The sequence below is a fragment of the Eufriesea mexicana genome, unplaced genomic scaffold, assembly GCF_001483705.2.
Source record: "Eufriesea mexicana isolate 0111107269 unplaced genomic scaffold, ASM148370v2 scaffold1653, whole genome shotgun sequence".
Taxonomy (NCBI): Eukaryota; Metazoa; Arthropoda; class Insecta; order Hymenoptera; family Apidae; genus Eufriesea; species Eufriesea mexicana.
Genome location: NW_016909884.1, coordinates 2,454,175 through 2,476,858, shown reverse-complemented (window position 1 = coordinate 2,476,858; position 22,684 = coordinate 2,454,175). Strand labels below are relative to the sequence as shown.

General features: G+C 41.7%; 1 protein-coding gene across 1 annotated transcript in view; it reads right to left on the bottom strand.

Annotated features, from left to right (window-relative positions):
• The window catches only part of Rat1 (5'-3' exoribonuclease 2 Rat1), a 31,584-nt gene that overhangs the window by 6,535 nt on the left and 2,365 nt on the right, over positions 1 to 22,684 (bottom strand). Inside the window, exons 9-15 of the mRNA XM_017902134.1 lie at positions 22,511 to 22,662; positions 22,252 to 22,420; positions 22,086 to 22,175; positions 21,842 to 21,998; positions 21,527 to 21,755; positions 21,226 to 21,432; positions 21,110 to 21,129 (exon numbers count right to left, since the gene is read on the bottom strand). Coding sequence (XP_017757623.1) covers positions 21,110 to 21,129; positions 21,226 to 21,432; positions 21,527 to 21,755; positions 21,842 to 21,998; positions 22,086 to 22,175; positions 22,252 to 22,420; positions 22,511 to 22,662 — 1,024 coding nt within the window. The remainder of the gene's footprint in view (positions 1 to 21,109; positions 21,130 to 21,225; positions 21,433 to 21,526; positions 21,756 to 21,841; positions 21,999 to 22,085; positions 22,176 to 22,251; positions 22,421 to 22,510; positions 22,663 to 22,684) is intronic.

Below are 22,684 nucleotides of genomic sequence, written 5' to 3'. Positions count from 1 at the left end.
TTTCCCTATTTCGCTCTGTATGTGCACCTCTCTGTCGCCCCCTTCAACTTCCTCTTTTCTCACCGGTAGCTTTCTCGTGCGCTCGCGACTTCAACTTCTTCCACTTCTTCCACTTCTTCCACTTCTTCCACTTCTTCTTCTTCTTCATCCACCTCCTTCTCTTCCGTACTTTCGTCATGGTTCTTCCCTTTCTTCTTCCACCCTTTGCCGTTTGCCCGCATTCATTCTCGCCTTTGCCAGAGCCGTGGAGAAGAAGAAACGAGCCGGGTGCAACTCAAGATTTCTCCTACTCTACCCCCTGGCCCTCCGCCCTCTTCCTCTTTCTCTCTTAGCGTTTTCCTGTTCCTCTTTTTAGTCGCCGGTAATGGAGGCCCTCGAACGCCGGCCCTTCTAGCGCCTCGACGAGCCTGCCTCGACGAAACGAAACGAAACGAAACGAGAGACGAGACACGTTTACCCCCACCCCCCTCCTCGCGACTTTTACTTTCTTTCTCCCGCTACAGCTGAGCTCCGTTTCCCAGTTTCTGTCCACCGCGGTGATTCGCTCGAGAGGAAAATACAAGCTTTCCTTTCTTTCTCTGAAAGACCAGTAACATTGCTACCGTCGCTATCGGTTCATCCATCGACGTATTACTTTGTTTTTAATGGTAAATTTGTTTGCCAATGTTTACCCATTTGTGACCATCATTTTTGGTCATACAGCCATTGTTCAATTTTAAATATTTCTGTCCTCATGAAATGGTCCTTAACTGGTTCCTACCACATGAGACAGGAGTACGATACATCCGACTACTAGGCCATACTAGGGGCCCTCGATTTGTCACCGCGAGTGTCATTGGTTCGGCAGCTTACCTTCGTCCTCGTGCACGCTATGTAGACGTCGGCAGTGAGTCGAATTGGGCGAGAACCAATCGGTCAAGGGTGCTGAAGCATGGAATCATCTTGTGTACGGAAGTACTTCGCGTTGGCTAATCGATTCTCTTGAGAGATCGCGAATTCGATCTGGATGCGATACGATTTTTACTTAACTTTCGATTGTCCGTGCTTTTGATATTTTTCCTGAATCCCGCTTTTTGGGAATAGTTAAAATCACTAGAGAACCTTTTGGAATAAAAGTTATTAGTGTTATAAAAATAGAGTTATAGAATTTAGTAGAATTCTATACCGACCTGAAGTTCTTTCTAAATCTCGATAATTAGAATTTTTGTTCTTGCAGTTACTGTAAACATAACGTTGCTCTTGACGATATTAATGTTGACTTTTATTGAGATAAGTATTTAATATATAGCTACCTATTTTTATTATAGTTAGTCAAGCTACTTATAAGTTTGGTATCCTTTTTGGGTCTCCAAACCATCACTATTAATGTATACAAGCAATTAGGGGCTGAAAAGTGTTATAACAAATGTTATAATCTATAAAAAAAGACCAAAATCTATGAAGATCTCAATTTCTACTAGTTTCAGTAGCCTTTGAAATACCACTTCTACCTCAATTTTATTTTGGCTCTGAATCGATTCTATTTTGGTTTTATTTCGGTTTTGTGTGCTTTTGATATAGAACAAACATAGAACCAATAAAACCGATATTTCAAAAGCTACTGGAATCGCAACCAGAATCGATATAGTTAAAAACCTTTTACGTCATAACAGTCATAACATCATTTCAATTCTTTATAACTGTTTTGGAAAGAACCTTTATATAACAGTTATTGACAGTAATTTCTAGAACCGATTCAACCTCTAGCCATACAGTGCTTTGTAATTATTGTGATTTTATAGATTTTACGAAACAGTTCTAGGATTTCGTAATTACTGGAATTCACATTGACGAAATCTGCGTCGTGATTCTGAACGTTTTATAGGACGTCTGTCGATTATTATTGGAATCAGCGTCGCGGCATTGGACGTTTGCCAATATGTCCGCGGCACTTCGATTGTTATCGAAATCCACATATTGAGATTTCGGCCGATTTATGCCACGGCTGTAATTATTACCAAAATTTTCAACGAGATTTTGGACATACCGTGGTATTCTAATTACCAAACATATGCCGAATTTCCAACATTTTGCTGTGATTAACACAAGCATTTAGGTTATGGTATCCAACGTAACATCGTATAGAAAAATGCGCGCAATGCTGCAAGTTGTTGATGCATCCACAATCGGGCGATTTTATAAATATTTTACGACATAACCTCTAAACTTCACCTTCGATTAGTCAACAATCTTCTATATCTAAAGTCTGGCGCGCCAAATGGTACCGAAGTCGTATCATAATCGATCGTTTGCTGCGAATTAATAATCGCTAGGTAGAAACGAAAGAAACAAAAAAAAAAGGAAAACGTGACGCGCGTACCGAGGAAACTTGGCCCTGCAAGCAGCGGCGTTTCGTTCTCCGGGTATTTCAGCTACGGTCGCGGCGACCCTAGAGCGGGGGGCCGCGGGGAGACGGGTGGGGGTACAGAAGCGCGGGGTGGGAGAAGGTACGCGCGGGAAGGTGGGACACAGTGGTCGGCGGAGAGGTTGAGGGGGAGGAGGAATAGGAAAGGGCGAAGATCGAAGAAGGACGGAGAGAAACACTTGACCCTGCCTGGCTGGTTGCCGCACAGCCGATGCTGTGCCAGCAAACCCCACCGAGCAACGTGCGTTAATAAACGCAATACCACTGTGTTGGTCCCTCGTCTGTGTGCTCCTCCCGACCCTCGACCCTTTCTCTTTCCAGCCCTCCGCAAGCCTCACCCTCGCCGTTCGTTTGTCCTTGTCTGTTTCCAGAGACGCACGCCCACCGCGCTGAACGGTCTCGCTCGGTTGGCGCATGCGCATTAGTCGCAGCGATATACAGGTACGCGTGTGTGGCGCCACGCAGCGGGTGCACACGTATGTAGAAGAGGGAGGTAAAGGGGGTGGATCGGTCGCGCGCAAGTAACGTGTTGACTCTCGCGATCGCGTAGCTCCTAATTTATTTACAATTTCGCGAAGGGGGAGCCGGATTGATTCGAGCCCCATCCACCGGCGAGATCCAATAGCGGGCCGCGGAGTAGCCACCAATGCAAGCTCCGCCGTAATTCGCCGGCCGTTTAATTGCGCGCCAGCCTAGACGACGATTGCATCGTTCGATGGTGATTAATGAACGTTTTGTACGTGCACTGAAATCGTAGATTGCTACATCTTTAATTATACGTTTTGGTATAACCTATGATTCTTATTTTTGACTGAATTCTTCTTGCAGTTGAAAAACATTATATGAAGTTTAAACTATTTCGTAATGTATTTCGCTCGGAGTAATTTAAGATGACCTTTACCCGACGCCATGTAAAATCGTAGGTAACCTCAAATTTCCTATTACTATTACTAATCATTTTTACTGATAACAAAGAATTAACTAATCCCCTCGTTCCCGAAGAAAGAATGCTTAAAGCACTTCGTAACAATTGGAGAAGCAAACTCAGCACTAATAGAGTAGGCCGAAATGCAAGAGTCGCGTGACATTTCGTGAGGTCCCGCGGCTGAGCATCGGCCAAGAAAATATCCCTAGCAGCAAGAACGGTGTACCCAAGCGCAATAGAGAGGGAGTTATAAGATAATGCACCAGAGGAAAGAAGAAAGAAGCATGCAGAAGCACTCGTGTCAGAGGCGACCAATAAATTTATCGAGCGGGTGTTGGCATGGAGACTGCCGGACAGAGCTCGGTTGGATGGCCCAGAGGGCGATGAGAGGGCACTCGAGAATCCTCCAGGAGCCCGTCACGGGGAAATTGGAGGCAGCCACGGCGGCGGCCAGGAGGAGGAACACAGAAAAGAGAGAGAGAGGGGGAGGAGGAACGCGTACTCTCTGAAGAAAGACGGAGATAGAGATTGAAACGAAGAAGGAGAAGGCTCCAACCGTAGAGGAGGGGGCAGAGGTATCGATTTCTCGCGGTGATCCAATCAACGATGGTGCCTTATCTGACGCCTTTGCCACTCGTTTTAACACATCGGTGTCTCTGATAAGAAAAATTTATTGATCACAGCTAAATATCAGTCTACGTAATCATTTATGTATAATTAATCCTATAACTAATCCAATGGAAATTTATAAAAATTATTTTTAATTTTATGATTAACAATATCATATTTTCAGGTGGTGCGTTTATCCTCGAAATTATAAATATCCAGTCAGATAAGCGACAGAATCGATACACGACTGTTAAGTTACAAGATGTACCCAATATTCAACGAGCTAGTCAGCCGCCGGCTTTCTTTAACCCACGGTAATCTTTAATTCATTAACGACATTAATTATTCATCGTCGATAACGACGACGGAATCGCTGATCGTCGCCCCTTCTAGACCACCACCCACCTGGTCTCGCCGTGTGCCACGTCTGCCAGAACTTTTGACTCGGAAGGACTATTCTCTGTTATTTTCCCGGCTTCTCTTGGATAAATCGTATATCCATGCCGGTGCAATTGTAACGAAGTTGGAAGGGGAACGAACGAAGCGTTTTCACGTGGACGTTCCGTGTGTACGGACTGGCTAATCCCTCTGACATTGTTCCGAAACAATACGACATCCGCCCCTAATTTGTACCGCCTTCCACGGCCGCTTCTCTTTCGCGTTATACGTCGTACCGACCGGCTGACAGAGTCAATATTTTCACTCTCTAGCCCTCGACGAAGGAGACGGAATATCGGCGGAACGTTGCGGGCCACGAAGAAAAGAAGAAAAACGCAGATTTCTGCAAAGCTGGCTACGACGACGCTCGCGCGGCCTGCTTGCTCAGCCGTTTTGGATTAAGTCGCGTCTCGCGTGTACGTCAAGCTCTTCCCCCTTCGGCAAGATATTTTTTTATCCTTGACTTTTAGAACGATCCGTGTCGTTCATTATTGACAAATATCGCCAAATTGAATTCTTACATATGTAAGATCGTAGCACGATAGACATAGACTTCAATGGGGGATTAGTTAATTTTGGATAAGTTATAGTCACAGTTTCATATCATTTTAACTTTGTTCTCCAGGAGAGTATTGTTTCACGGGCCGTTCCCGGGATAGCTCGAGGAGACAGGGTGCACCGCGAGAAACAAGCAGTGGAAATCGCGTCGACGATGAAAGTAGCAGAGACGAGCCGCAGTGAGAGTGTTTGAGTCGCACTCGCGGGACCTATGTCGGTCCAACTGGTTCTACGTTTGATTTGAGGGAGGCAAGAGGAAGTCGGGGTAAAAAACGAGAAGGGGAGAGAGAGAGGGAACGAAAGCAGAGGAGCGAAAGAGTAGTGCGCTCGGCGTTGTAGGACTCTCCGCTGGAGAGCCCTCCCTCTCTCTCGCCCGCTTAAAGCCCTATCCACTACTCATTTATCAAATAAATCAACACAGCTACTTGTGCACCTGTGAAGAGATCCAGCCACGACCCGTGCCGTCCAAAAGCCCGTGGCAATCCGGAAATCGATTTCTTTACCGTGTAAGAAGTTGGGATTAAGGAATCGGAAAGATCTGTCTGAACGACGTGAAAAGGTATTCCGTCTTATTGAATAATTTTGAAGTTTCGTTAGCAAATGAATAAGCAAATTTTATGAAATTCATTGCTTATGAAATTCGATGTAAAACTTGAACAAATAGTATAAAAAATTCTCATGATTGTTAACTCCTACACTATGGTAATTTGGATGTTCTAGGTACAGAAGAATCAAGCTTGGGATATAATCACAGTGATTGACTCATTTATAAACATTAGAGTAAGTAAATCACGTAAGGTTTATAGTGATATCGAGCACCTTAGCAGTTTCTTCGTTTTCCATTTGTAGATCGACTGGAGGAAAAGTCGGAAAGTCGCAGGAAGAATGCGAATACAAGGGGGTAGGGTAGCATGAGTGCCGGAGGGAGTGGAAGAAGGACAGAGAGAGAGAGAAAGAGGGCATAATCAAAGAGCTTCGAAAAATCAGGATGCACTTAGAAGCACGTACTCGGCCTATAGAGAGGCATTCAGTTATACTGGTGAGTTTGGAGTCAAAGCAAGGACCCTTGCCTCAGCTGGCGCATTACCTCCGCCGCTCTCGCGTCCTCTATGGCCGCGTTTACATCCACGCTACCTTTTCCTCCGGTAACCACTGCCACCGTATTTACGATCACAAGAGAGAGCATCGACTCGACGATTAGGAGGCGAGTCGAGAGCTGTCGCAATTTTTGGTTGGTCTTTCAACCGTTCTGTGAACTGAAACTGGTTTTTATGGAGTCCATGTAAATGTTAGTACGATTGAAGAAGAAACCGACCAGATTAAAACAAGTGAAACCGATGAAAATAGTAGAAGGATTATAAAAATGTTCTTATTTTTCCAGAGGTAGCAATAACAAGAACGCTGACTAAGGAAAATTGAAAGAAAAAAGAGAAAGAAAATAGAAAGTAATAATGAGTTACATTTAAAGAATTAAAAATTCGTAACTAGTCATTAATCGTGTACAAAATAATGGTACTAAATATTCTCACATGATGAGAAATTGGAAGAACTATTCAGCAAATGCTTCACACTTAGAAATCTTCAATTACATACGACACGAAATCAAGCGCAATCCAACGAGCTCAAATACCGTTCACAAAGCACCTAGCCACAAATCGTTTAAAGGTCCTCGAATCTCCCACAAGACGTATCGGAAGACCATTAAGTTAACGCTCGTGAACAAGCAGGAGAAGAAAAAACAATCACGCCCCTCTTGCCGTCGAAAAGTCGTCGAGAGAAGAGTCTGTTCCCGTTCGAGGATCGTGATTAGGTGATATCGAATCCTACACACTTGCTCGACGCGCGAGTAGACCGACGAGGAGGTGCAGAAGGACGAGGAGACAAGTAGAAAAGGAAGAGGAAGAACAGAGACCCATAGCGAGGGTGGGAGCACACGAGCACAGGAGGTTGCGAGCTGAAGAGTCGCGGCAGAACGACGCGGTGGATCCTGAAAAGCGAGAAGAGCGTTGAAAAGGTGGCTACTCGGCTTTGTAACGGAGTTAAGAAGACGAGAAAGAAGACGAAGCGAGCGACAGAGAGAGAGAGAAAGAGAGAGAGAGAGAAAGAAAGAGGAAGAGTTGGTATAAACGTCGCAAGCGCAGAAACGTCCCAAGAGGGAGGGAAGGAATGGGGGAAGAAAGAAACGAGAAGAGGAAGGACGAAGATCTAAACCGGTGGAAGGAAAGAGAGGAAAAGAGTGCGTCACGAAGAAGAGGAAGAGGAAGAGGATGGTCCTTGTGCAGCGAGGACCCCAGGATACCGGCAAGGAGTATCCTAGAACTGTCGAGGATGCTTCACTCCCATCGTCCTCTTCCTCGTGGTCCCCTCTACGTCGCGTATCTCTCCTCTTTTCCTCCGCCTGTCTTCCTTCCGTGCTCCTCTCTTTTCTCCTTGTAAATACGCCCCTCCCGAGACCCATCAGGATCTCTACTCTTGCAAAGGGAACCGTCGTCTCCTTCAAATGCTACACACCGAGAGGGATATCATCCCCCTCTTTTGCTCCCTTTCTCCCTTTTTTTCCTTTCTGTCCCGATCTTTCCTTCATTTCTCTTTTTTTATGTCTCCTTCTCTGTACTTCGAATTTCCTTCTTTCCGTCCTTTTTTTCCATCACGTGGCGACGCGTGAATCCATCCATCTGTCTCCGCTGTGCTTGATCTCCGAAGCTGCACTCTGTGTGCCGCGAGACTTTCGTACGGATTGCGAAATCAAGGGTTCTTCAAGGGCTCTGGAGTAGGTGGAGAGCATGGCCGTGCGAGAACGCGTCAGGTTTCCTGGCCGAGGCGCCGTTCGCAATGACAATCCCCGGTTAAAAGGAATTTTGGTAAACGGAATCAAAACTTTGTTAAATTTATGGATGCTTTGGTTAAGGATGTTAAGATATCGTTCAGGAGTTCTCAGTGAGTATCAAGTTTGGAAGACTACACATTCCTGGTACGTACCATCAGTATTAAACATGATTAAGCAATCAGAAAGGAAAACGAATCCTAGGAAATTATTTTAACTCCTTACCTTACTATTTAAGTTCCGATGAGCGCGTGCCATAGTCGACAGCAACGCCGGACACGTTTAAACACGCCGAGCTACGTGGGACACAACGAGTCACTTCGTCCGAACTTGTTAGAGAATAACACACAACTGAGACAGGAAGACCTCAGCGAAAATTAACCAGAAGCCTGACCCGTGATGTTTATGTCGGTCTCTCGTGTTTATGTCGAGCCACGGCTCTCGCCCGTGATATTCACGTTCGACCCTATTTCCTTACGAGTCTCGCGTGATATTGTACGAAAAGGTGTTAGTCTTATAATTGTCATACCGAACGATTTGGAACGAGAAAAAGGTCAGGAAATGTACTCTGATTGAGCAAACAGGAGAAATATCCAAATTTCCGGCGAAACCGCGAAATTCGACACGGTGGTCCGACGAAATTCCGGAAGAGTCAGTTGAAGAGGATTCCACGGCCAGACCTGGACGGTCAGTATGGTCGCGAGTCCTCGAAACGTCAGTGAAATCGGATCCTTCGGGAGTGGCTGGTAGATGGGTCAACAAGTCGACGCGTTCAGAAACGAGATCGTTTCCTAACCAAGAAGAACACGGCCGCTGAACGTTCCGAAACCCGATACTTTCTGCAGGAATCAAAACGTGTCATGGATCCGGCCACTTACGCCCGGAGAACCTTTCACACTTCCGATCAGGAATGAAAAGGAAAAAAGAAACCCACTTCAAAAGTGCCCGCAATTCTTGCTCCTCTCTATGTCCATTCACTGTTTACTAGATCATGATCTACCGACACCTGCACAGGTAACGTGTCTATAATTATAGAACCATTATAGAGCATTAAGATTTGATAAAAACTTGCGATTTATAAACAAATACACAAAGTGATCCTCTTTCTAGGAGACTGAAGAATAATGTCGGCGTATAAACATCGCAGTGAGAACGTCGTGCTTGTAGATATTGTAATGTATCAATCAACGTTTGCCGCAATCTAATGGGCCATGCAAAAGCAATATCGACCTATTAAATTACAGTAGAGACCGACTGATAGCTCGTACACGTACACAACCATGATTTCGCCGTTGGAAAATTCTTGTGACGGCACAGCCTTTGAAGCTCCTACCAAGATCTCTCTGCGTAACAGAGTATTCATGAAAATTAGCATTTCAAGGTAATTCGGGAACTTTGATCTATTGTGAAGCTACCGAAGAATGCAAAATGTCTAATTTCAGTTTTGTTTTTCGCAAACCTATCAGTTTCATCGTAACACTTTCATTGTTATTAATTACAGATACTATACCTAAATAGACATTACAGGTTGGTAGCTCTAATGTCAAATTAATTCTACTTAATAAGTGAACGTTCTGTGATTGATACCATTAGTTAATATTACATTCATAATGATACATTACCGAATATGCAATGAAATTTAATAACAATCATTATGATTATACGTTTTCAAATTGACAGGAACGTTTAAAGAGCAACGAATGGGAATTAGTACCGCCTTTAAAGACCTGCTTCGAGAAGAGGCGAAGAAATCCTTTGAAACTCAGCAGAATGTCTAAAAAACCAGCCAAGGCGCCTGTTAAAATCCGATTCGACGGATGATCCTCGATGACTATAGCAAGACACAATAGAAGACATCCAACAGGAAGGACAGAGAAGACATGGAGCAGAGTGAAACGAGGGGGTAGTTTCCCTCTTTCTTCGGGTTTAGAATCGTTGTTCACCGAGTTCGCGCGGAAATGAGGTGGAAAACCGCACCCTCGGGACTCGACTCACCTTTTCTTTGCGTTTTCGAGGATACTAACCGAGGATTTCACCGCCACCGCGGTTTCTTGATATTACAAACGCGCGTAGAATAACGCGGAGAGCGAGTTCTCGAGGCAGTCGAGCGCGAGAAAATCGTGCCAAGGTAAAAAACGAAAGAAAACGAGGAAGAGAGAAAGAGGAACGGTGAAAAGCCCCGATTCCGGGACAGGGATAAATATCGGCCGGCGTGGAGGAGAGGAGAAGACGGGAAAGAAAAATGGAAAACATTTTCATTCGAATTCTCGGCGTTGCAAACACGCCACGGTTGGCTTCCGTTTCTCTCGGTTAATCGCGCGACCCAGAAACGGAAATGTAAATTACATCGCGCAGAGAAAAGGAGTGGAAAAGGGCAAAGAATAAACGGGGACGCAACAATGAGGGCTAAACATTCGCGAAAGTGTTTTCTCGTGAGTCTATGAATGATACTGGATACTCGAACGTTCGATAAACTAGAACGCACCATCAGCTGTACCAAATGTACCATTTTCTGGTAACTTAAATTAACAGTAACACGTTATGACACAGAGGATGAAGTCACAAATTAAAGATAAACGAGATGTCTTTTATATACTTAAAAAGCATCCCGCAAAGCACTGATTAGTTACGTAACATGGCAAAGAAAAAGCGATGAAAAAGTAATCATTAAAAAATAGCTTTTACAAAAATGAGAAATCAATAAAATAGCATATCCAAAAAACAAGGGAAAAAACGAAATCAAAGTGGAAATAGGGGTATGATGGAGCGTGGTGCTTACATATGTATTCAATTTTCCCTGCGTGCACATCCATCGTATATAATCGTGCGTACGCAGGGAGGCAACAAGAACTCGTCGTCATTTCTGAATTAATCTCATTCGACTGCCCCCTTTATGCTCTCCCTCGCATCCTGCGGGGCGAGAGCCTCGTAGCCGCTTCGTGGCCTCAAGGTTAATTGGAACGAGAGCTAGGAAAGAAAAAGAACCGGATAGAAATCCCACAACGTGGGCCACACGAGTTTTCTTACCGGACCGTGTCCCTTAAACACACATTCGACCGATGCACTTTCACTTCGAGGGTCAAGGAACAGGGTTGCATCTCCTTCAGAGCACCCACTAGCCCACACTTTCTTTCAGATACCATTTGCAGATATCCGATGCAATTTGTGTTCCTTGAAAAAGAATGTTTAAACGCTCTGATAAGTATAAGTGGACTTTGTAAACTTAGTTACAGCTAGGATGTCAAGATTATTACTGGAGATTAACATGATGATGATTGGATAGTTAGTTTAGGTTTACATGCAGTTTTTGGAAAATTCTGAACTTGTTCAAGTTTTCCCATTAAGAGAATAATCTTTTCTTTCTGTAAAGACAATTATAAAACGATTGGAACTTTGCTGTATTATATCATCTTGAATATCTTTTTAGGTTTCCCAAGATTATACAAATTGCCCAGAAGAAGCTGAACAAGTTGGATCCTAAGTGAGTATTAAAATGAACAAAATGAATGGAGAACTGAATACTTGCTTCGCTAAAGCTGGGATATATACACCAGATTTATTTCTGGCTGTTTTTAAGCAAACGTAGGCTAAAGAGAAGAAAATTAGAGGTTGGTGCACAGGTGTATCGATGATCCCCCAACAAAACGAAATACCTTTTCTTCGGCTGACCTAGGATATGCGCACCATTTACTTCTATTACGTGAAAGAGGCTCCTCTATTCAGATGATCCGTTAAGCTGGCCCAGAGAGAAAGGAAAATTTTCTCATGGCTGTTCGTTTCCTTGCGAATGATCGAGGACCTTCATCTACGGTTTGCTCATGGGGACGTAATGCGAACAGACGTGTCGGTCCTCGACTCTTCAATTAGCCCGGAAGTCAACGTAACAAGAATCTGATGTAATTCATTGAAATTACTTTCTTTTTTTATTCTATTTTAAACAGAAATCCCTTCATTTGCAGTAAAATTATTCAGTATCATAATTATTGACGGTATCCTGTATTAAGAATTTAATTAAGTATATTTTAAATAAACAATGCTTTAAATTTTTCAGAGATCTTCCACACCACGCTACGACGGAAACCAAGAAGCAATATCATACTACAAATTTCAAAAATTAGCAGGAGTAACGCAACACAGCACTATACAGTGTATGGCAGAAATAAATAAGTAGTATCGAGCAATAACTGATCAGACATTCCTCCAATTAAAGAGGCAGTTGATGGTCCGATAATATCGATCTCATAAACGAATGTGGGGTCGGTTTGGCTTTAAGTAAAAGTCCAAACGAATCAACCCTTAGCCCTCCCCTCGTGGAAGCCATAGAGGGTAGGAGGCAGCCTTTCTATTAGCCACTAGAAATCGCACGAACCCTTCACAGGGACAAATCGAAACGGTACCATAGCTGCTGGCCCTCCCGGCTCTAATAGAGTTTCACGCTCGCCAAGAGAATTGCCCCGAGTCAGTCAATCCTGGTGGATCTACGAGCTGGTCAAGCGGAGAATTGATAATCAAAGCGACTCCAAACGCCCCCTTCCGTTTAACGAGTTTGAGTATACCGATTTGCTTTGAACCGTTGAAGACATTCTACTTTTCTTAGCCTTTATTGCGTATATTCTTCTCCTTCTCGCGTGAGGAGAAAATTGGAGAGATCGAAACTCGTGAGATACTTGAACGTACGAGATAAAGGTACATAAAATAGCAGAAAAATCTTCATAAAAAGTTCTCAATACCAAGGTAACCAATTCTCAGTTAAGCAATATTAAAACTGCAATAACGTATTTAGAAGCCTCTGCGAATTACCCTCGACCAGCCCCCCCAAAATGTTCCCCATAAAACGAGAAGCCCACCCTTATTTTTCCCAATTTTACCCAAGGAACGTACTTCTCCACGTACCGCAATTTCCCCATGCAGAACCCTGTACTCCTCGAACTCTTGCCTCATGGCAAGGAGAGGATTTCTCTCATTGCTAATATTTTTTTTCTTATTCCAGTGTCAGCGAGCGAAGAAGAGTCACGGCAAAGGACTTTCCTCTCTTCCAGCGTTAGTGGGAAGAAGAGGAAAACAGAAAGGAAGAAAGAAAAGAGGAGTAGGCAGGAAGAAGGAAAAGTGAGGAAGAAGAACAGAGAAAGACAGATTGAAGCAAAGAAGGGAAAAAGGGAAAAAGAGAAAAATCCGTATCTTTGACGAAACCGAAGAAGAGTCGTCGTACGTGTCCTTAAGCGACTGCCAGGCTTCCACGCTAATGAGGCGCGGCGTAATTAGTGAGACTGTCTACTGGCTGGACCCTTCACGAGAGGGCGGATCCCTCTCGACGTCGAGTCGCTCTCTCATCCCACCCCCTCTGGTTCGCCACTCCACGCATCCTCAACCCGTTTCACGATTTCTTACCGGTGGTGAAGAAGGAGCCGCGGCTCGCTGACACCTCGCAGAAATTCACGACTTTTCAGCCGCGCTCCTTCGCGGCGAAAGAAATAGCGCGATTAAACCTAGCACTCTAGCTGGACTTAATCTCATTTCCTTCTGATCTCACGCATCCTACACACTTCGAGTCGCTACCGTTGCACTTTTGCAAAATTCCATTCTGACAAACAAGTCTCTTCACATTTTTATCCCTCGTCGGAGGTTGAAAATTGTTGCAAGCATCTTTGGTAACTTGTTTAGAGGATCGTTTGGTCATGTACGAGTTTAAAAATTTTCTGGTTATACGAGAATGCTAATTATTTAAAGTAGTGTAACACCTTATTTGAGGGTATCGCGATTGCTTCGTGACCTTTTCAGTAATACTTAACACGTATGTAATCGGTGATGTGAATTTATGTCATTTATGGCCCCTTTTCCGGCTTCCACTGACGTGGAAGTGACTGGTTTCCAGTGGCGTGAATTCACGTTATTTCAAATTCTGTTTTTGACTACCATTGATGTGATTTCAGAGAGCAGAAATCTTTTGAATTTCAGTCTCTTTATTTTAACGGTTTTTAGTATCAGGAAACTGAGAAACTACTGGCTGTGAATGCATTAAGTGACTGTTACTTGCCCTTGTAATACTGCATCAGTGTTATACGCAATTTGTATTTAACTTTTTGAGAGTTAATGAAACGTATGAAACATATGTTTAAACGATATAGTGAGATCTTATCCGAACTAACTATACTATGTTTATAGGTACTGAACACGTGCTATTCTCATACGAAAATATAATTAAAATTGGAAACTGAAGATCGAGATGCGACAACTACAAGTGAGAAAAATTTAAGTAATATCTTGCCTCACCATTTAAGTTTCGATGGCGCGTGCCACAGTCAACAACAAGGTAAAACACGTCGAGACACTTCGTCCGAACGCGGCAGAGAATAACACGTACCTGAGACAGGAAGGCATTGGCGAAAATTAACGAGGAACCTGATCCGGAATGTTTACGTCGGACCCTATGTACGAATAGAGACCACGGCTCTCACACGTGATACTCGTGTTTGACCCTATCTCCTACCACGGCTCTCACACGTGATACTCGTGTTTGACCCTATCTCCTACCACGAGTCTCACAGGATATTGTAAGTGAAGGGATTAATCTTATAAGTTCTTTATAATCTCGTCCAAAACGAGATAATATTTTTTAAAGATCCTAATTATTTTCTAATGGTGTTTCAGATTTAGCATACTTCGTGAACGGAGATGTGTGAATGTTTAAACATATTTTCCAACGTTATTCCTCTCGTTTAATATTCACAAATATACTTCACGTACAACTGGAAGACAAAACATACCCATTTTTATCTGACCTTAATAAATTGGTCTCTGAAGTGGTTGCTAATCCTCTGTCTGAAGAACTGAAATTGAAGTTCCAGTTCAAATTGAACTTTGTTACAAATACACTCGAAACACAATCCCTGTCACGAGTGTGACTCGATTTTATAAGAGGGGTCAAACGCGGAATAACTGATCTTGTTGAAACCAGGTTTATTAATCAAATGAAATACCAAATGTTGTTTGGAATTTTTACTTTCAAGTGTTTATAATTGATTCGAAGTTAGGCAGATCGAATGAAACCAATAAATTAATCGCATCGAGGGGAACGAAGTTAAGAAGGAACCTTATTAAACTGGATAAGAAATAATTTGCTGTACTCACGAACTCACAGTGAAATGTAAGAAAAATTTCCTACAGTTTTATCGGTAGGAAGAGATTTAACGAGGATACAAATGAAAACTATAGACAAAGTAGAATTATTAATTAACGAGAAGGCAAGGTAAAGTCACCCTTAAATGCACTAAAAATTAAAGCAAACAGAGAATTCGTTGGCCATGATTTTTCGCATGAAAAGATAGAGGAAAATGTTCAATGAGGAATCAAAGAGCAAAACCAAATAAGAGAAAGGGAACAATTTCCAGGATGCGTTGAATAGACTTCGATGAAGAGATATGGTGCTGCTAGATACGGTGTAGATTGCGGGTATAGAGGGGGTGAGTTTCCGAAGGCGGGAAGGCCGATTTAGAGCACAATGCGGTTCAATGCCGAGGAAATTAGCCACGGCGCTGTCGGTGACGCCCGTCAGCCTCACACCATGGAAAACAGAGACCGTATCTGCCCCATTGCCGTGCCATGGGAGCACGAGGAGTGTATCGTTATTCTCGTCGTCCTTTCCAATTTTTAACCAGCCTACGTGGACCAGAAATAACATAAAGAAAATTTTGCAAAACCGGTAACACAAGAATTATTAAAATTAAAAAATACTTCAATCCACAGACCTAAAATTAAAATATTTATTTTCTTTTTTTAGATCTTTTTATCAAAACTGAAGACTCAATGGATACAATATTCCTGCCCAAGAATATGTAATTCCAAAGAAGCAATAATTTCAAGAACTTCGACTTTTATGGAACGACTATAGATCATTCCAACACTTTCCTATAACTTTGATAGACGGAAATAAATTTATTTATATTCGACGAAACGAGTAAATCACGTGGTAAGAGGTCGAAGAAAGAGAAGGAAACGCTCTGATAATAAAACGAATATTTTTTTTCCGTTCTTCTTTCCAACTCTCTACCTCTCTATCTCCGTTCAGAGAAAGGAGCAGGCTTTGAAGTTTCAGGCCAAAGAGAGCCAGAGCGCGGGCATCATCGAGTGTCTGAAGAGATCGCGAGGACAAGTTCACCTATGCTCTCGAAGATGAATGGATCCTATAGTTAATGGCGGGGAGGCTGTATCGCAGGTAGTAGACATACGTGAAGAATGAATAGGCGAGGGTGAACGAGCATTTAGAGAAGAAGCCTCTGTTCCCTCCTCCTCCGCCTTCTCCACCCGCCTGGATCGCTTTGTTCGACTCGTCTTCGAGATCGAAGTTTTTCCATGGAAAACACGTGTCCTCGTTACCGGTCCAACCGTAATTACCGTCGAGTTACCAACCCTTGTAATCACCGACAATACCCATCAAGTATGGAATCACTATGCTAATCGTTCTTCTACGCTGATTCTTATTATCCACGCTATTTTGAAGTTAAAACTTTAGCACTAGTTTCTTGAGATCAGTACATGAAGAACTCACTGCAGAACAGCGTTATCATAAGGTATTTCTTGTAATTAGATTATTGAGAATATCTTGGGGTACAAGTGAAAGTTTGATTAGAAAGCGGTCGTTGAAAATTTGTTAAGACTATCATGCACTCACTATAGTGTTTTGGTTTGTATATTCATTCTATATATTTATCTTTTATATAAGAATGTAATATTAATAGAATGATAGAATAATTTTATAGTAGTATTCTATTACTATCATATGGTAGAACAAGAAAAGAATAATACTAATAATAATTTACAGGGCATTTACAAGAATATTCCCCGCATGAAACGTTCCCGTGAGGGAAGATAAAGGAAAGACGGGATGAAAGAAGAAGACTGGTCCGTTCCGTGTACCGGAGCGTCTAAATGTCCTTTTTCGAGGCGTCCACGGTTCCATGGAAAACGACTAATGGATGGATAATGACGCGTAATGGATGCAGCGGACATTACAGGTAATATCTCGTGAAAGCGGCAGCCAGTTTCCGTGAGGGACAGAGAAAAAGAGGGAAAGGGAGAAGCTGGTAAATAGATGCAGCACACCTCGCTGCCGATGGATGGGACGCAGCCCAGAGAGGTAATTTCCACCAGCGAATCGAGACTGAAGATGCTGTGGAAGCTTTCAGGAAAGACTCTGACAGTTTTGTATGGTCGTCGCGTTAAGAGAACTTAATGATAGGGATATCGTTATTTTCGATGGATTTTGATCATCTTATGATTGGCGTTTCTCCCACTAATATGTGGGAAAAAAGTGAAAAATAGTGGACAAAGGATAGTGAAAAATCAATAATGATTTAATGAATTACTAGTGGATAGAAATCCAAGAACAGTTACTGGAAAATTGAAGATATTTATCTGAACAATGACCAACGAATGATAATTAAATCTGTACTGGTGAATAAAGATCCAAAGGTAATATCTTACAATCAGTGATAGAGAAAAAGAACATTTAAAGGAAGGATAGAACACTCTGGAACTGACGTTGAAGAAATTAGTCCAATAAAATTGATGAAACTTTTGCCAATTGCTTTGCATTCACATTGACAAATATCTATCCTACGTACAGATCACCCAACAGTCTCAGAAGAACTTGAAAAATGGAATATAATTATTATACAACAATTAACCTACGATTGTCATCCACATGAGAAATTACCTTACCACAGTGTGCTATGAATCTATAGACATGCACAAATAACTAGAAGAGCATGTTTTTTCCCTTCTTTTCTACCAATTTCTTTCAATTCGTATCACCTCCTATTCTCCTTTCTCCTCCTCACTGAACCCCCCAAGATCTGAACCTCCTTTTGTGAATCGCTACCGTTAATTCGTGAGGAGCATTCGAAAGGAATCCTCGACATCAACGTTAGGGCATCTGGTAGCGAGCACCACGGATCCGGACGGTTCTTCTTGGTCTTGCGCCCGGTTTCTGCGCGATTCGAAGCTCCGCCGCCGCCGCTGCCTGCACGAGTGTTTGCAGTCCACTCGAAACCAGTCCCGAACGAGCTGGCGCGCGCGCGCGCGACAGAGACACAGAGACATGGAGGAACGAGAATGGAATAGAGACAGACGGACAAAGCCGTGGAGTAGACGCTCTGGCATCGAGGCGGGAGGCCAGGAACGAAGCTTAATTTGTCTAACGAGGGGCCTCTGCACCTGTCATCTGGACGAAGATATGGACGAACGGACGTAGACCAACCCTCTTCTCCTCCTCTTTCTCTTGCTCCTTCCAGTTTCATCCCCTAGGAAGCATTTACTTGCTTGCTTACTTGCATGCTGGCTGACTGGCTGGCTAACTTTACTTGGACTGCTTGCTCGGCTTGCTTGCTTCACAACGTGTGCTTGACTCATGACACTACGAAGATCCATGGGATTTAGTTGAGGTTGAGACAAAGATTCGTTTGAGTGGTTTCCTCAATTCCATAGAATATGGCGTGTCATTGTGTCAAAAGGCTGTTGCTTAAGCTGAAGATAAGGTCTTACTCCTCTCTCTCGAGGTTTACTTCTTGAGATCCTTTTTGTAAATATAAAAGAGATTTGTATATATTCAGTATAAAAATTTTGATAATCCTCTTCCTTCGTTCCGCTTTCTTAGTGATCACTTTCTTCCAACATTATTGAGTATTAAGAGTTGAACTATTATGTGGGTATCTGCTGCCTGTTTTATGATTGTTTCATTGATTTTGTACAAACAATGTTAATCTCACTCTATCCATCGTTGTGAGATAACGCATTATGCGATGATATACCCGCTTCCTCGAGATAATAATTCTTAACATTCAACGTGCAAGTACCGCACTGTTTAAATCAGCTTATAATAATATAAAATGTAGTTTACATTCTACGTACATAATGTAAAAGTGAACTACAAGGATAAACTAAATTTGTAGTAAAGTATGTGTAAGAGATATATACGATATGTCATATATCATATTAAATAATGCAGAGACGTTAGAATTAAAAAATTATAAAATTAAATACCCTAACGAAAAGGTTAGAATTCTTTCTTCTTTCGTACGTGAACAGTAAACGTGAACGCAATGCTTCCTGGACAGAGGGTCCGTGCGACCAGGTCACGCGTGTGCTTGGCGTTTACACCCCTCAGTAAATCAATCACACACCGTGTAACAACGTTTTGTTTTTACGGACACGCGCGGCCAACTTCTTGTCGCGTGTATGCCCACCCGATCACGCCTTCTGAGCCTGTCAGCTTTCAACGATCGTAATTCATCTTCCCGAAATCGGCACCTCGAGCTGCATTTTTATAATTTTCAAATAGTTTCCTGATCCTCGAATATGTACTCAACGAGTACCAAATATAAAATTATCATTAACCTTAAAAACGATATTCCTCTATTTCTTCCTCTAAAAACATAAAGGAGAACTATAGTATCAAGAATTTGAATCAATTATCATTTATCGACAACTAAATACCTTACCGTAAATAAAAATTACTTTTCACGAATCTATCATAGCTTCTAACTTACTTTCAATGCGTAAAAATTTCAAAGCACACAAATCTTCGTAAACCTAACCTCTTACAAAAGGTGATCAAATAAATGGCTAATGATTTTCGATGATTTCATCAAAAATATATACATTTCCAAATTCCCATATAAATCAACGTCCATGTGTTCATGAAAACGTCTGAATCGAAACGCAGACGCTCGCCCATTACACCTCGAGTCGGCGAGACGTTTCCTCGGGCCCGTGTATACCGCCACAGGCCACGGGAGAAACTTTTACGTCGACGAGGACGATAACGAATCGCTGGTACAAAGCGATAGTCGCTTGTTCGCCTTTGTAATCTCAGCCAGACAGATCGACACGTTAGGGAGAGGACGGACGATACGTGAAAGACCGGGGGCAGGCTGACGATGGTAGCGACGACGATGGTAGTGGAACATCCACTAATTGGATAATTACAGAGTGCACCGCGTTTGTTTTATAATTGGGCGAAAGCCGTGGAACCGTTGGTTCCACCTCGACGTGCCAAACAACGAAACGGCTGGAGTCACGCTCTACGTGACGAACTACCCTCGGAGCTAATCCGGGACCGTAGCCCCTCGGCTCGGCAAACCCTCTGCACGCTTGCGCTCCCACCTCTGGACGCCCTCCCACCTTTCCGATTTTCAACTCCCCACCTCTCCTCCATCAAAACCCGAACCAAGGAGCAACTTAGAGCAAACGGAATCAATTCCCTCCTGCCCTCGGTCTGTCACGCGAGTTTTAGATGAAAAATTTTGCGTGGTTACGAAATCACGGGTCGTTAACAATCGTGGGAGATCGACCCTTAATTGGGACGGCCCTAATCGGTTCGCAATTTCGGGGACAGTTTTTCTCGGTGACTTTAACGAATCTGATGTAGACAGCAGAGGTGCTGAAGGATCGAGGATGTTTTCTTTCTAAATGTATGTGTGTATGTATGTACGTGTACGTGTGCGTAGTGTGTGGAATGAAACCAGAAGTAAAGCAAAAGAGCAATACTGAGGGGTGGGGGTCAATTTTCTAAATATGAGTATTCAGTTTTATTTTATTCCTTTGAAAGTATGATGCTAGTTAATTGTAAATTAAAATTATTGGAAGAGAAAGCGAAGAACGATTTGTTGGTGGCTCGTTTAAAAAAATAAAGTGACCAACTGAACACTTTCACGACGGACGTCACATATGATAATCTTGGTTACTAACAGTTACAAACAATTACAGATTAATGTAAATTAATAAAAAATTGTATTAATAATAATAAAATCACTATGGCTATCACATAATTATTTATATAACGGTAATTTGAATAATAATTTGAATAATCATATATGATACCCGCGGTAAGATAAACTACTACTTTTGTTTGATGATAGTTGAGATCATTGCAAAAGGAAAATAAACTAAAAATATATTGAATCAATAAATAAAAAGTTTTAAAGTAATTTGTTCTTAATTGACCGATATATAAAATACGAAACTACACGAATGATGAAATGGGGTGCCGTTATTACTTCTAGAAGGGTGTGGAAGACAATGAATTACCCGTGCGCGTTTTTCATTCGACGAAGAATCGTGTTATCGGTAATCTAAACAAGTTGCGTGCGCATTAATTTGGTTCTAATAAACATGGTATTGTTTAAGAGATCGGGGGTTCTAACTTACATTGAGAACGGGAGTTAACGCGCGATAACCGTTTTATTCCTTAACGTAAATCAGACCCACGATTCATTTTCTTTTACTCTTCTTTACATGCCAACAAATACTTCAATGTCAATAAATTAATTTAAAGGTATTGAAAAAAATGACTCACCGTGATGCCCAAGGTAATGTCTGTAAACAAAAAAACATACGTATTGCGTTTATAGATTCATGTGTCATTATATACTACGAAAAATCTAGTTTAGAAATCATATTGTTATAACTTACCCAAGTATTCTTCGGCCTGCTTCGCTTAATGAAGCCTCTTGTGTAGAAGGAGTAAAACCAATTTGCGGTTTCCAAGTGTTGCCAGTAGTACGATTTATTTCATCAAAGTCTTGTGGTTTTAAAACTCTTGGTGGCTCTCTGGCCCCCTTTAACTTCCTCGCGGGGAAAATGAAATTACTACTATATTTTGGATCTCTGAATCTAACACTATATGAGAAATAAAGAAGAATGATATTCCTACTTAAAAAATAAATAAATTAAAAACATTTTTATTTTGGAGTCTAGCGTATCTTATGCATACCAATATACTTTATTATTCCTGACTGGTCGTCCATTTACAGGTGAATTTAGAGTAGCACCATCTCCAACACAATCTTCAGCTAATAAAACTGTGCCTCGTATACCTTCTATACGTATTGAAGTTTCTATGTCAAAACCGACATAATTCGTATAAAGTCCCTTTATAAAATTGTAACCACTATTATTGAATCCTACATATAACCGGTCATCTCCTCGAATATTTCGTTTTTCTAAGATATTAATATGAATGTTAAATGATAAATATTAAAGAAATCGTACATATACAAAGATTTTGTTTAGTAAAAAGCTAACATACTTTCTTCTTCTGATAGAGAATCGTAATACGGTTCCAATGCCTTGAACAATCGTTTCATGTCCACAAATGGAAGTAAAGCTACTCCTTGCCAAGCAAATTTTTTACCATCTAAATCAATCTTAAAATCTTCCGGATAAAAGTCAATAATCGGTGATCTCTAGAAAATATTATATAAAAAATGATGATAAGTCTTATAAATTATTTTTCATTTATGTAAATAAAATTACAATAAATTTCAACCTACTGGATCACTCATTAATTTTGCCCATGTCGGAGGAACGTGTTTACTACTAGCTGCTGGAAATACACTCATCAATTGCTCTAATGGGCGGAACTAAAACGTTCAAAACAAAAATAATACATTTATCCGTTATAATTTATTTATTAATTAATTAATATCTCCAACATACTGGGGTAGTTCCTTTTTCAAACTCAGTAGAAAGGCCACCAATATTTATAAAATCACTAGCAAATGGAGCATAATGATATGGAAAGTACCACTTCCACGAAGCACAACCTTGATAGTAATATCGTAAAACCCAACATAAACCTCGAACATACTGCAGTGCTACGTTATTTCTGTACATACATGAAGAAAATTTATATCACAAAATTTACATAATATTTTAAATTTATTTCTTATAATAGTAGTCTTCATCACATTCTTACCTGAATGCCAAATTATCAGGAGAAACGTCAAATTTTGATTCATAATAACGATCTTTAAAGCCTTCCTCCCATAATCTCACTTCATCGTAGGGTTCTTCCATGATAACTTCAGGTGTATCATTTCTACGTTTGTTTTCTCGATTAGTCGACTTCTACAAATAATCAATAAACGTA